The sequence below is a fragment of the Arachis stenosperma genome, chromosome 1 (genome assembly GCF_014773155.1).
Source record: "Arachis stenosperma cultivar V10309 chromosome 1, arast.V10309.gnm1.PFL2, whole genome shotgun sequence".
In the NCBI taxonomy this organism is placed as follows: domain Eukaryota; kingdom Viridiplantae; phylum Streptophyta; class Magnoliopsida; order Fabales; family Fabaceae; genus Arachis; species Arachis stenosperma.
The window spans coordinates 2063854-2078934 of NC_080377.1; the positions used below are offsets into that span (position 1 = coordinate 2063854).

At 30.6% G+C, this 15081-nt stretch overlaps 1 protein-coding gene across 1 annotated transcript; it reads left to right on the plus strand.

Annotated features, from left to right (window-relative positions):
• Positions 1-4931: 4931 nt before the first annotated feature.
• On the plus strand, positions 4932-10059 carry LOC130947814 (purple acid phosphatase 18-like). Its single transcript, XM_057876840.1, has 5 exons — positions 4932-5173; positions 5906-6574; positions 8115-8303; positions 8387-8475; positions 9656-10059. The coding sequence occupies exons 1-5, from the start codon at positions 5036-5038 to the stop codon at positions 9873-9875; spliced, it is 1305 nt and encodes a 434-aa protein (XP_057732823.1). The 5' UTR covers positions 4932-5035; the 3' UTR covers positions 9876-10059.
• Positions 10060-15081: the final 5022 nt, after the last annotated feature.

Consider the following 15081-nt stretch of genomic DNA (forward strand, 5'->3'; position numbering starts at 1 on the left):
AAAACAACTAAAACTAACAGAAAAATGCTAGTGAAACTAGCCTAAGATGCCTTGGCATCACCTATCACTCCTTTATTATTATTATTATGTAAATTTGTGCATTAAAATAAAGCACGATTAGCGCCAATAATTATTACACTAATATTTGACAAATTGAGTATGGTTTCTTAGTCACAAAGGGAGGAATCCACTAAAGCTGCTTGTTGCGTATAGAGCTATGGAAAATTCTATGGTGCTGACATAAGTTTTCAGCATCTTATGCTTATTATGCGTGTCAAATTTTGAGATCAACAGATGGAGAAGAAGGGTACTTGTAAAACGGATGAATAAACGTGTCTGATTTCATGTGTGACAATTATTATGCTTAGTGAATTATTTAATTATTTTTTTAAGCTAGTTGGGTTAATGAGTTCTTTATGTGTTAGCTGGGATTTATTGTTTGAAAATATAAAATTGGGAAAAAAATAAAATTTGAGAAGTATAGTCTTTTGTTTTTAAATAAAAAACCTATAAATGCTTACATACAAAACATTTTTTTATTTTGTAGATTAATTATTATGCAATAAACTTTTTTAACATAAAAAATTTATATTAAAATATAAATTTGAAATACAAAATATAAAATATTTAAGTTATAAAAATAATTACAAAATATTGTTATGCACTTTTCTTTTATTTAATGGAATAATAAAATAATAAAGATAGTTCCTAAATACCAATTAAATTCTTATTATACCAAAATTTAATTCATTATATTTAACTAATTCAAACTATTTTTTTAGTATATTTATTTTAATAAAAACATATAAAATGATCATTAATTAGAGAGATGGCTAGTACAAGATAGTAGATAGAGAAAAAATAAAAAAATTTATAAATTGTTACACATTTTAATAATTTATAATGGTAGTTATGTTTATAAACTTATGCCTCTTTAAAGATTTATGATAATAGTCAATTTTCATATAAATTTCTACACCTTGTAGTGATTTATAATGATAGTAAACTTTTACATAAATATCTATAAATTTAACGGTTTATATATAAATTTTGAAATATTTATACCATGTAGCAATTTGTATAAAATAAATACAAAATTAAAATGTAACTATTTTAAAAAATATATAATTAGATAAAATTAATTTAATATATTATTTTTTTATTTATGCAATTTGTCCTTTAATTTATGTTGTTCTAAATAAGATTTTTTTAATGAAAATTTAGGAAGCCATTACTTAAGTAGATATACATAATTGAATATTTAAATTAGAGAATAAAAAATTTAATATGAGGTCTTAAATCAGATTATTTATATAATATTCATTGTAGAATATTTTTCGTACTTAGTTAAATAATTATAAAAAAATAGAAAATTATACATTTTGTCATATTTAGAGAGGCAAGTGACGGATAAAATTTCTTTTTCGTCTTCAGTTATTTATTTATTATTCTTTTATTGGTGTTTTTTTAGGCCATTTTTACTATTTTCTGGAGCCCAATATTTTTTTAATTAAAATGTATAAAATAATTAGTCCATCAATTCATGCAGTCCACTAATTAATTTTTCTAACAGTATCATTAATAACTAATTAGACATATTTTTTAATATGAAAAACGGAAAACAAAAAAACGCCTAACCCGTTTCAACACCAATTATCCACGCGTCATCTTCTCATATTTACATACTTTGTAAGCATACCATACTTATAACTACCATCAGCACCATAGAATCTCCCACCTATCCCATAGAACTATAGATTGAAGTAAACTGTAAACATATGTAATAAAAAAAACATTGTAAATAATAACCACTTTTTTTTTAATCACAGTATACACAAAAAACTAATAAACAAATTAGTTATTGATATATAATATATATTAAAATATAAAATATATAACAACTAATTTAATGATTAATTTTTTATATGTACATATCAGTTTTAATTTTGATTGCCGCTTTTTTTTATAAATTCATATAATATATAATACAAAAAATAATAATATAATAAATGACATTATCAAAAATAAAAACATTGTTAGTTGATATATCATTATAGTTTGAATATAATATTTTGAAAAATATAAATAAATAAAAAGTAAAATATATTTTATTTTAAAAAATTTAAAATTATTTCTAACATTATTTTGATTCAATTTTATCTACGATGATATTTGAAATAAGTTTATACTCTTTTATTATTAAATTTTTGTAAGTCAAAATTAATCAATCTTCTTTTTTAATATTATCCCGGTGTAAACATGCATCGTTGTTATCTCTATGAACGACGTTATTAGTTTTTAGAGAATAATCTCAATATTTGGATGATACTAAGTTAGTTTGGATAAATAATTTAATTAAATTTTTTTTAAAAATTTAAAATATATAAATAAATTATTTTATATTTAAAATATTATTACAAAAATATTTATTTTAAAATTATTTAATAAATATAAATGATAAAATAGTTTTTAAGTGGAAAAAAATTAAATTTTTTATTTTTTTAAAAATTTGTAAATAAATTTTTAAAAAATAAAAAATATATTTAAAAAATTGTACCAAATATTATTAATATAATTTTTAGAAGTCAAAAGTTTAAAAAATAAAAGTTTTAGATCTTTCAAAAAGTAAGAATTCTAAATATATTTTTTATATGATTTTGGACACATTTTTTTAAAAACTTTAAAATAATACAAATGAGTCTTGCTACACATTCAAATTTTTTTGACAATTAAGTCTAATTAAATTGCCTCAAATTCAACAAAACTCACTCACACAACTCGCGGCTTCATTGTTCTTCTATTCGTGTTACTATTGCTGCATTTTATTTTTATTTCTTCTTCTCGTTCTCTTTCTCATGTGTTCTTACAGTTATTTCTTTTTTTTTTTGTCTGATTTTTGCTTTTTTTTTCTTAGTTTTATTTTTTTTTAAGAGAATGAAACAAAAAAAATTATGAAAAAATAAAATAAGAAGGAGAAAATGAAAAAGAATAAGAAGCAAAAGATGAGTAAAAGAAGAGAAAATTTTAAATTGTGCAAAAATAATTAAAAAAATAGCACCAAAATTTATCAATAATAACAAAAAAATTGTTTAATTTTGACACTAAAATTTCTTTCTTAATGCTACATTTTTTTTGCTTATTATTTCTATGTTTTTTTTGTTACTCTTAGTTCTTCTTTTAGAAACATTAATTCTCGTATTAGACTTAAATAAATATATCTGTATTGTTATAATCTTATTTAATTGAATGAATGTACGTTTATACTTATTAAATTAAATTCTTGCTAGAAACTGCAATCTTATTTAATTGAATGAATGTACTTCATATTTATTAAATTGAATTTTTGCTGGAAACAAAAATAGCACCGAAATTTATTATATAGTGCAGCAAAATTAAGCAGAATATATAAGTGCAAAAATTCAAAAGAGAATGAACAGTGTCATTTACGTACAAGAAGAAGACAATGATATATAAAATATATAAATTTCTAAAGAATAACATCGAAATATCGTCCCTCTAATACTGAAATGTCTTTATCTTAACACAAAAACTTTTAACTAAATGATATAATAATATTAAGAATTTATTTCATGAAGACTTGAATTACAGATTCACAAATTTTTAATAGAAAAAGAGAATACGTAAAAAAATTTGTAGATAATAATGTAAAATTAAGCAGAACAAGTGTCAAAATTCGAGAGAGAATGAAGTCATGAATAGTGACATTTATGTAAAAGAAGAAGACGGTATATTTGATATATAAAACAACATATAATTTCTAAAGAATAATAGTAAAATATCTTCATTCTAATACAGAATTCCTAACTAAATGATGTGATAGAACTAAGAATAGTTCATGAAGATTTGAATTGTATATTCATAAATTTTGATAGAAAAAATAAGTGGAAAAATCTGTAAATAATATAACGAAAGTAAGTAGAATAAGTGTAAAAATTAGAAAGAGAATGAATAATATTATTTACATATAAAAAAAAGACGACGATGATAAAAATAACAATAATAATAATAGTGACGATGGAGATGGACGACAAAAAAATAAAGAAAGAAAAAAATTCAAATGAAAAAAGGAGGAGAGAGAAGAGAAAGTAATAGTGATGACCAAAGAGAAAGATTAAAAAAAAGAAGAGAAAACAAAACAGAAACAATAAAATAAGTGTAAAGAAGAAGCCATGTCTAAAAACAGACCGCGATATATTTTTTTACATATTGGTATATCATTGGTGTAATACTCAATCATTGGATTTTATGGTGTTTTTTAAAATTATGGGAACAGTACAATCCGCCCGCCTTGTATTGACAATACGCCCCCCTTGTATACAAGGGGGGCGTATTGTCAATACAAGGCGGGCGGATTGTACTGTTCCCATAATTTTAAAAAACACCATAAAATTCAATGATTGAGTATTACACCAAATTTTTTTCAATATACAAAAAAATTAACCACAGACCGCACCTAGAATAAAAAATAAGTTAATAATTTAGTTGGATTTAGTTACTTATTTTGCTTAAAACTTTTTTCAATACAAATTTATTAAAAATTAAAATATCTAATTTAAAATTTATAAACTAATTTAGAAGTTTATACTTTATACAAATATTTTTTTATTCATTTGCACCTAGTCACTTAACATTTAACTAGTAACATTTTAATAATTACGCGTATATAAAAAATAATTATCAAATTAATTATATATATAATATAATAATATGTATTAAAATTTAAAATATATATTAAAAATAATTGAAATAACATATATTTATATATAAATATATAATAATTTAATAGAAATATGTCTTTGTTTTACGAAAATTACAAAAGCAAATTAGTCAGAGACTGCACAGAAGGCGAAAAAGAAAAGAGGTTGCTTTCATTTTCCATTTATCTTTTTGAGAAGGTGACGTTAGCAAAATCCACCGACCTGATTGAATTAGATCTCCGTGAAGTACATTATTGTCGTCCTCTTCTTCCAGAATCTGAAAGTTTTCTTTTAATTTGTTTGTTTTGCACGCATTAATGGCACTCTTAAAACTCATTCTAACTGTTTTTATTTTTGCATCAGCAACTGTGACTGCTGATGATTATGTTCGACCTCAGCCTCGTAAAGCCTTACACCTTCCATGGGATTCAAAGCTCTCTTCATACCCTCAGCAGGTCAATACTCGATAGTCAATACACATTATTCTCTTCAATCAAATAATAATAATAATAATAATAATAATTAATTTGGTGCCTTTTTTTGTTTCAATGGTTTATCAGTGATCGATGTCATAACTTTTTTGTATTTTTTTGTGTTTTCATTAGTTGGCATTTGCTTTTTGGTTCTGAATGAATCTGGGCTCTTTATTATTTTATTTTATTTTTTTCTCAATAGATAAAAAGATTCCTGGTATTTGTGTTTGTGGCATTTCTTAATTTAGCAAAACTTTTCCTTTTTGTTTTCTAAATTGCTTATATGACATATGTTGCCATGTGAGAATGTGATAGATTGGAAGGGTAAGTTTATATCCTCATTGAGTGCAACTTTTTTTGTGATTTTTCTTTTGGAGTTGTCAAATTCAGCAAAACCACTGATTTGATGGCTAATGTTCCTTATTAACCTTAGATTAATTAGGGAAAAATGGTGTTATATCTAGATCTACCTCTGCACTTTGCACAAATGGGGGAACAGCTTAATGCTGTAATTTCTAGCCAAGAAAAAATGTTAATTGTTTCTAATGGTTGGTTTAATGCTTGAATTAGTAGCTTGTTCTAGGAAAATAATTATGTGAAGAGTGAACAAGGCTTATTCTTTTTAAGCAATTATATCAAACCATTTTACACACGTTACTTTTTATGGAGTCCATAGAGTTTCAGATTCTTAACTGAAGAAGTGTCTGTTTTCAGGTACACATTTCTTTGTCAGGAGACAAACACATTAGAGTTACTTGGATCACGGATGATAATTCTGCACCTTCGGTTGTAGAATATGGAACATCACCCGGGAAATACGACTCTTTCGCTGAAGGGGAGACCACCTCGTATAGTTATATTGTCTACAGCTCTGGAAAGATACACCATGTTCTAATTGGACCTTTAGAACATAATTCTGTGTACTTTTACCGATGCGGCAGACAAGGTCCAGAGTTCCAGCTCAAAACTCCTCCTGCTCAATTTCCGATTACATTTGCTGTGGCTGGGGATTTGGGTCAAACCGGTTGGACAAAATCGACGTTGAGCCACATTGACCAATGCAAATATGATGTTCACCTACTTCCTGGAGACCTTGCATATGCTGACTATATCCAACACCGGTGGGACACATTCGGTAGGTTGGTGCAGCCACTTGCTAGTGCCAAACCATGGATGGTAACTCAAGGGAACCATGAAGTGGAGAGCATACCATTGTTGAAGGATGGATTTGTGTCTTATAATTCCAGATGGAAGATGCCGTTTGAGGAAAGTGGATCGAGTTCAAATCTCTATTATTCATTTGAAGTTGCAGGTGTTCACATTATCATGCTTGGATCCTATGCAGATTATGATGAGTACTCTGAGCAATATAGTTGGCTAAAGGTTAGTTGGTTGCTCTAATGATTAAAAGTTACTACATCAAGATATGTGTATAAGTATTGGATTCTCTGCCAAAGAAGATCAGGCTTCTTCTAAGCTATTGGTTATAAAATTTTGTGATTATAACATGCATGATCCAACTAAAAAGAAAGAAAATCAATATTGTTTGTCCTATATACTAGATATCCTTATATGTTTATTGTTGAGACATAAATTTCTTTTCTATTTCCGCAGTATCCTAGTTTCCTTTCTTCAAATATGTTGTTATGGATAACATTAAGTCAATTGATCCTATTGTGGGATAGAGCTTTCTTCTAGTTGCATGCTTGTAGATTTCAATCACTTGCATTCATTTATAAAGCCATGATTAGCATACCTGCTGTCCTCCATCTAGATTTTCTTTCAGGATCTTTCAACAAAAACACATACAAACATTGTGATATTGTGATGAAATTAGATACATATTTGTTTCTTCCTTCCTTTGTTATGGTGATTACACTAATCAAGATGTCAAATAGAGCAATTTATAGTCCAAATTACTTGTGACAAATGCAAGCATTGGATTAGCATATGGGAGTTAGGGTTAACCCTATATGGCTTTCACTAGAATCATGTCTTGAACTCAATTTGTGTGTGTATGTGTAGAAGGGGAGCCTTGGTGAATCATTTGAGTTGTCTCTGTATATCCTCAGGGTCACAAATTCAAGCCGTAGAATCAACCGCTGATAAGGGTAAAATTTAACTAACCGTTAACGGTAAAAAAATTAACAATAGGGTTAAATTGAAACTTATTTTAAACATTGAAGGTAACATTGAATCAAATAAAACATTAGGGTAACTTCAAAAAATTTCGAAAACATTATGGACAAGGCACACTTCACTCGTGTTAGTTTGAGCCAGAACGACTTTCCTATGCAATGGTAGGTTGAAGTGATAAATATAGCTGTGGTTCTTGCACTAGTTATGGGAGGATTGGGTATTTATTATTTGTTGTAGATCAAGGAGAGATGTGTGATTTGGGGCACAAAGTTGGCAACTTGGAGGGTTGCTTTGATCGGCTCGAAACAACACTTGAGTTGGTTGAAGCAAATCCCAAAATTAAAAAATTCACTAGCTAATCATAATTTCATAATTTGCATTTGGAAGACCCTTGATAATTCTTTTGCAGTATAGAGAGAATAAATCTTAAAAATAAAACTGATTATTACGAATGGTTTAAGTAAAAATTAAAACATTGTATTTATATACGAGTTTATCTTCTCACATCCTTAATGCAACAAGTATCATTGTATAGTAATGAAAAACAAAAATGTATGGAACTCAAAAGCAGTATTGTTTGTCATTCTTGATATTCACGTGCACTATGTAATCTATGGAAATGTGTTCTGCATGAAATATTTCTTCATGATAAACAAAATTGCCCATCCTGCTGTCCTTAGTATATGGTTATAGCCTCTTTTTCTTTTCTTTTCTTTTTTTATTTTTTATTTCATGAAAATGGTTTTCAGTAAACAGGGTTGACACTCTTGTTTCTGATCTACAGGCAGATCTGTCAAAGGTGGACAGGAAAAAGACACCATGGCTACTTGTGTTATTTCATGTTCCATGGTATAATAGTAACACGGCACATCAAGGTGAAGGTAGTGATATGATGAAGGCTATGGAACCATTGCTATACACTGCTAGTGTTGATTTAGTTTTTGCTGGGCATGTGCATGCTTATGAACGCTCGGTAAGCTTCCGCGGTTCCAATTTTTCCCCTCTTGTAAGTATGCTTTAATTGTGTTGACAAAATATTTTTCATGTCTATGACAGAGACGGGTGTATAATGGAAGAGTGGATCCTTGTGGTGCTGTTCATATAACAATTGGTGATGGAGGAAACAAAGAAGGCTTAGCTGCAAAGTAAGTTCGACTCTTCCAATAAATATTGTCGGGTGAACCACTAAGTTTATTCACGAAAAATCAAAACCATTGACATATAAGTCCCTAAAAGATGTTTTATTTGTCAGTAGTACCTTGGAGATGAATTTGTCTTTATTAGTTATAGTGGGTTTTGTTTTTGCATGAATTAAGATATTTTAGGGACTAATTTGTTAGAAAGTGATCTTTTAGAAACTAATTTGTTAGGATGTCAATATTAAGGACGAAGTTGCCAAATACATCGATCTCTTGAGAAAGCACTATAGGGAAGGTTTACTTTTCCTCCTGCATCTTCTCCCTAGTTAAGTAAAGTGAAAACATTGATTGACTGCCCTAGAAGGTAGGATGATCCGATAGTAGCTAAAGGCAAAGCCTGGATTCCATTCCAATTCTCCACTCAGTAACTGCAGCTTCAGCTATTTCCTTAGTCTTAGCAAAGATCATGCCATTTACCCTCATGTGAGAATATAGTATCTTTTGGACTTTTCGAGTTTGTCAGCATTTTAATCTCTGAAGGGTCAAATGGTGCTTCACTCAAACATTTCATATAAGGCTATTCTTAGAATCACTTGTCATGTGTTAGAAAGTTATATTGAGGTTATGTGTCTTGGGGTTTGTTTGAAATAAACAAGTCCCAAGTCCTGCATAAAGCAAAACAATTAAGGGCACGGTTAGGGAAGCTCTATATAAAGACTACGGTTCGTTTGGTTTACGTTTTTATTTTTAGTAGTTTTTGTTTTTAGAATTTCGTGAATAAAAAAGAAAAAGGAGAAGGTGAAAGCAAAAAAAAAAAAGATTTTATTGTTTTCGCTGTTTATTTTTTTCACAAAGTCATAAAAACAAAAAACATTGAATATGAAAACGGAAATGAAACGCAAATCAAACGCTTTCTTCATTTCAATTAGCCCTAGTCAGAAATACTTGTATTTGATTTTTCGTTTATACTCTTGTTTTAGAATGGTGTTAACTGTTATGTGTTGTTACATATTTGTTTTTAATGCTGGTTGTATATTGGGGCAATGGGGTGGTTGGAAGAATTTTGTGTAAATAAAAATTTTCACATATTGCTATTCTCTTGGCTAAGGTTAGTTTTCCCAGAAATGTGTATATAAGCAAAGTATCATTCTTAACATATATGTAATTTATGTTTTCTTGTTGGTAGGTACATAAATCCACAGCCAAACTGGTCAGAATTCCGCGAAGCCAGTTTTGGCCATGGCGAGCTCAAGATTGTGAACTCAACGCATGCTTTCTGGAGTTGGCACAGGAATGATGATGATGAACCAGTAAAATCTGATGATATCTGGATAACCTCTTTGGTTAGCTCAGGATGCGTCGGTAGGAAGCGAAATGAACTCGGGAATACACTTACGACACCATAAAAACTGCCTACCGTTGTTTCATGATCAGCTGAACTGTTGTTCCTGTCTTTGATGTGAATACTTAGGTGTCTTATGCTCTGATAAAAAATATATAATGTGATGGTATTCTTACAGTGTGATTGACTTTGTGAGATTGGTTTCTTAATTGGAAAAGCTAAATGTGGTTGCTTATTTTGGTAAATAATTTCCTTATTTTGTTTCTACAAAATGGAACTAATATAGTTAGCCATGGTTGCTAAACTTCAAAAGCATATATGATTATCAGAGGTTCTTTGAATCGGAAATGATGTACTCTGCTCTGCACATGCCGCACAGAGCAATAAATAGCTATCTCCTGTGAAGACTGATCCTAATTTTGAGTTAATACTTAAAATAACTCTTAAAAAATTTGACTCCTGATTCAATTTAGTCTTTTAATTTCTAATTGACCCAAATTGTATTTTAAAATTTTAAGGCATGACTCAAGTTGGCGTTTCCATCCATTTCCGTCACTGGAAAAATGATGTGGTACGATTGAACGACGTTGTTTTACTCCTTCCCCTTTTATTCTTTCTCCTCCTCAATGTCTGAATCTCCTACCACCCTCAATCATACCTTCTCAATCCCACCATCACCACCCTCCTCCTCATCTCCCCCCTCATCCACCACTCCAATTTGGATACAGGTTTCTCATTTCTCAAATTTCTGAACTCAGATGAGCTGCAAATTCCATCTTCTTCTTGCAATCTGGTTGCTGGGAGAGGTTCGCATAAAGCTTCAACTATCACTGGTGAAAAGGTTCTTCGTTCATCGCCAGCAAAACTGACCCCAAGATACTCTCTCTCCAAATCTCTGAGGAGTATTCACAGCTGATGACTAGACAATGGATAATATCTTCTTGGTTCCTTTGGCAACAAGGACAGATTGGTTCAATTGTTGGTATCCGCCGGTTGAGAAGCTGGAAGATGGGTAAGCTGTCATGAAGAGTTTTTCACATGAATGCCTTTGTTTTGTGAGGAAGAGATAGCTTCCAAAGAGAAGTCCAGAAAGCTTTTTACCTTAAAGTCTCAGGGCACATTTCAATGGAAGTATGGTAAAAGAGATAAGCCACTTTGATCCAAATTATACCTTGAATTGGAATGGTAGATGAGGGGGAGGTGAGGAGGACGCTGGTGGTGGTGGTGATGAGGATGATGGAGTTGAGAAGGTATGATTGAGGATGGTGACAATAGAGTGGTGGGAGGTTCAAACATTGAGGAGGAGGAAGAAGAGGGGAGGAGTAAAATAATGTCGTTTAGACACAAACAATAAAACGACATTGTTTAGTCATGCCACGTCATCTTTCGGATGACAGAAATAGACGGATGGGCCAACTTGAGTCATGCCTTAAAATTTCAAGGTACAATTTAGGTTAATTAAAAAAAATTAGAGGGCTAAATTAAGTCGAGATCAAATTTCAAGGGCCATTTTAAATATTAACTCCTTCTTAATAGGTTCAAAATTTGAAAGATTATAAAGTCCTATGACTACTTATTGATGGTAGATAGTTAAGATGCTCATGAACCACACATTTATTCATCGGATCATCATTGGGGCCTCTTGACCAAAAAGAATTATCGAGTCATTGCATTTGTTGGAGATAATATTAAGCTGACATCCAATGGCTCACAAAAGCAAGCTGTAATTGATTATAGTTGAATAATTTTTGGATAGCATTCATTTTTTTAACTTTAATTATAATGATAGAAAATTTTGTTTTGATTAGAGGTCAAATCTAGCAATACTGATTACCTCGTAATCATAGTTCATTTATTTACCATATTGAGTTAGATTTTGTATTTGTTCATATGACAAATCTCCTTTCTCTTAGTCTTTTTTTTTTTCAACTTCAATCTTATTTTCTTTACTAAAATCATATCCAGACCACGATTTCTTCATGGTGCGGTGAGTGTGGAGAATCGTCTATCATGAAAGAGGTGAAATTCTTGGATACAAATAGAGCATTGAATTAGTATCAATAGTTGACACTCCTTCCGACCTAATGTCTAGGAGAATCACGGGTCACATGAGAACCAGGAGCTTTCAGTTGGTGAGCTTCGAAATTTAGCTCGCATCCTAAGCCAACTCTCAAGTTTGCAGCAACAAAGTGCGAAATTGAGTACCAATTTACTTGCGGATCCAGCAAGTGTTTACTTTCTACATTCAGATGAGAATCCTAGAGTTTTTATTGTCTCAATTATGCTGAATGCTAAGAACTACAACTCCTGGTCAAGAGCTATGAAATTGGCGCTAAAATCAAAGAATAAGATAGACTTTGTTGATGGAACCATTGTGAAACCAGATAAAAATGATCCTGCATATGTAGCATGGGATAAATGTAATATTTATGTTGTTTCTTGGTTAAATCTTTCATTGAGTGCTAAGATTGCACAGAGTGTTGCTTGGAATGAAATTCCTGTAGATTTATGGCTTGATTTGAAGCACATGTATTATCATGGAGACAATGAGACAGATACAGAATTGCTGAATTAGAAGAATAGCTGTATACCATGAAACACGGGAATCTAAGCATAGCAAATTATTTCACCAAGTTGATGGCTATTTAGGGAAAAAAGACATTAACAGCTTTAAACTATTTTCTCAATGCAAGAAATGCTATGAAAAATCTGAGTGTGGCTTAGAAACTATGAGAGATTATCGAGATAAAACTTATACAGTGAAATTTCTAACAGGATGGAATGGGCAATATGGGAGTGTGAGATCTCAAATCATGCCGATGAAACCGCTTGCAAACATCAATGAAATTTTTTCTCTGCTAACTCAGCAAGAGAGACAGCTTAATGGATTAGATTTGGAGACTCAGAACTTTATGGCTTTGGCTAATTCAATTCATAATTTCAACAATAATTCAAACAGTATTTCTAGAGGAAGAGGACGAAGAACCTGAGAAGGTAAAGGTGGAAGAAGAAGAAGAAGAAATTTAGAATCTAAGACCTGTTCTCATTGTCACAAGGTAGGACATCTTGTGGATACTTGTTACCATAAACATGGATTTTTACCTCATCTATAGAGGCAGAAATGGCCACAAGAGACTAGCAACAGAGCTATGGCTAATCGTATTGCTGCTGAAATTAAAGAGATTAGTACCAACAATGTTAAGCAAGACAAGGAAGCTGATGGTCGATCCCAATTCAATCAGAGTTTGAGAGATGCACTGTTTATCTTTCTTCGACAGGAGTGTGCAAAGTCTTCTCAAGGAGCAAGTGTGAGAGATGTCAGTCAATAAATGCAGAAAATTGAGGTATACCTTTAGAAACTTATATACTTTGCATGAACTCTCATATTGCACGATTATTGTTAGTAAAAACTTTTTTCTCAAATTCTTGGGTGCTTGATACAGGAGCTGTTGATCATGTATCACACTCATTGCATTTTTTTTATATAAATTTTAGACATATTAAGCCAATTCTGGTAAAATTACCAGATAGAACACACATAACTACAACTATAAGTGAAATTGTGGTATTTTCAACTACATTCTATCTTATGGACATGCTGTATATACCAAGTTTCAACTTCAATCTTTTATTTATTTCCAAAATTTATAAAAGGCCTGTATTATGAATGTGTTTTTACTGACAAACTTTGTGAGATACAGAATCAGACCTCTTTGAAGATGATTGTCACAGCTAGAGCAAAACATGGATTATACATGATAGATTTTCCTGCATTAGAGTTAGCACATAAGGACAACATGGAAAATACAACATACAATAGGAGTAATAGGATTTTAGATATGCAAAGTCATAGTGACAAGATTTTACTTTCTTCTAATCTTAGGGCAGAAAATTTGGTTACACAAATTTCATATTTTTCTATTGAAAATTTATGGCATTTCAGTTTGGCTCATGTACCACAAAGCAAATTTGATGTAATCAAACAAATATATCCTTGTGTGTATAATTTTCTATATCTACTTGCTATAAATCATGTGACTTTTGCTATTATACCAAGCAAAAACGATTACCATATACCCTTAGTGAAACAATTTTGATTTAATACATATTGATATCTGGAGGGCCAATGTCACTTATTTTTCTACAAGAGTATAAATATTTTTTAACTGTAATAGATGATAAAATCAGATTTGTATGGATTTATTTCATGAAATTAAAAAATCAGAAGCCAACAGTTTGGTTCAAAATTTTGTTGCATATGTGAAAACTCATTTTAATTTTTAAGTAAAGATTATCTGAATTGGCAATGGTCCTGAGTTTAAACTTGATATTTTTTATAATTCATAGGGTATAATGCATCAAATATCATGTGTTGCGACACTTCAACAAATAGTGTTGTTGAGCAGAAACACCAACATATTCTTAACATTGCAAGAGAATTAATATTTCAACCATCCTTACCAAAAAAATTTTGGAATTTCGCTATTGGTTTAGCTGTTCATTTAATTAATAGGCCAACCATCCTTCAACCCCTCTTTATCATTTTCCTTCTCAAATTTCAACATTTCAGAAATTGACAACAGTTCACCAGCCGCAAAGCACTCTATCAAGAAATCTAAAAAGAGATTTTCTTCTTCATTTTTCTCCAAAGCCTCAAGAACTTGCATTGGCTCCGGGCACCAATACAACAAAAATTTCTCTATCAACTCACCATCCAAATAGAAAAGGTATTCGGTCTCTGATGACCAAATCTTTACAAACATAGATTTAAAACTCTTGAAGGAAGATTTATATAACAAAAACAAGGAATAACCAGAGAAGCTACGAAGGTTAATCCATAAACCTTTTCGCACTCCTTTAGACTGGAACAAAGAAAAGAAAATGCTCTGAGACACGAGAAAATCTAAAAAATTCATCAAGCATTCAAAAGCTCATAAAAATGCCCACGAATTTGGATGTAACTGCGAAGGTGCGCAGCTCAATTGAGTCAAAACCCTGCATTCAAACTCAGTAAAAAAGAACCTCAAATGAAATTCTGCCAAACAGGGCGTATATATAGAAATACGCCCAGTTCCCTCTTCTCTCGCAAACCCTCTCTTCACTACTACAGGGGAGTATTTTAACACCAATACCAACATTGTCTTTAACCAACTTTTCAAAGTTTTGAGCTCTTGCAGAGACTCAGCGGCACAATATGAAAAGGCATAGTGCTTCATATCAACATGCACCCGATTATAAGGGTTCTCCCTTTTTACCTCAACCACTTTTTC

Bases quoted from the DNA above. Each gene is read 5' to 3' on its own strand.
- LOC130947814 (XM_057876840.1), top strand. From the start codon at position 5,036: ATGGCACTCTTAAAACTCATTCTAACTGTTTTTATTTTTGCATCAGCA. The intron at 6,575-8,114 runs GTTAGTTGGTTG...TCTGATCTACAG, and splicing joins AGCAATATAGTTGGCTAAAG to GCAGATCTGTCAAAGGTGGA. The intron at 8,304-8,386 runs GTAAGCTTCCGC...TGTCTATGACAG, and splicing joins TGCATGCTTATGAACGCTCG to AGACGGGTGTATAATGGAAG.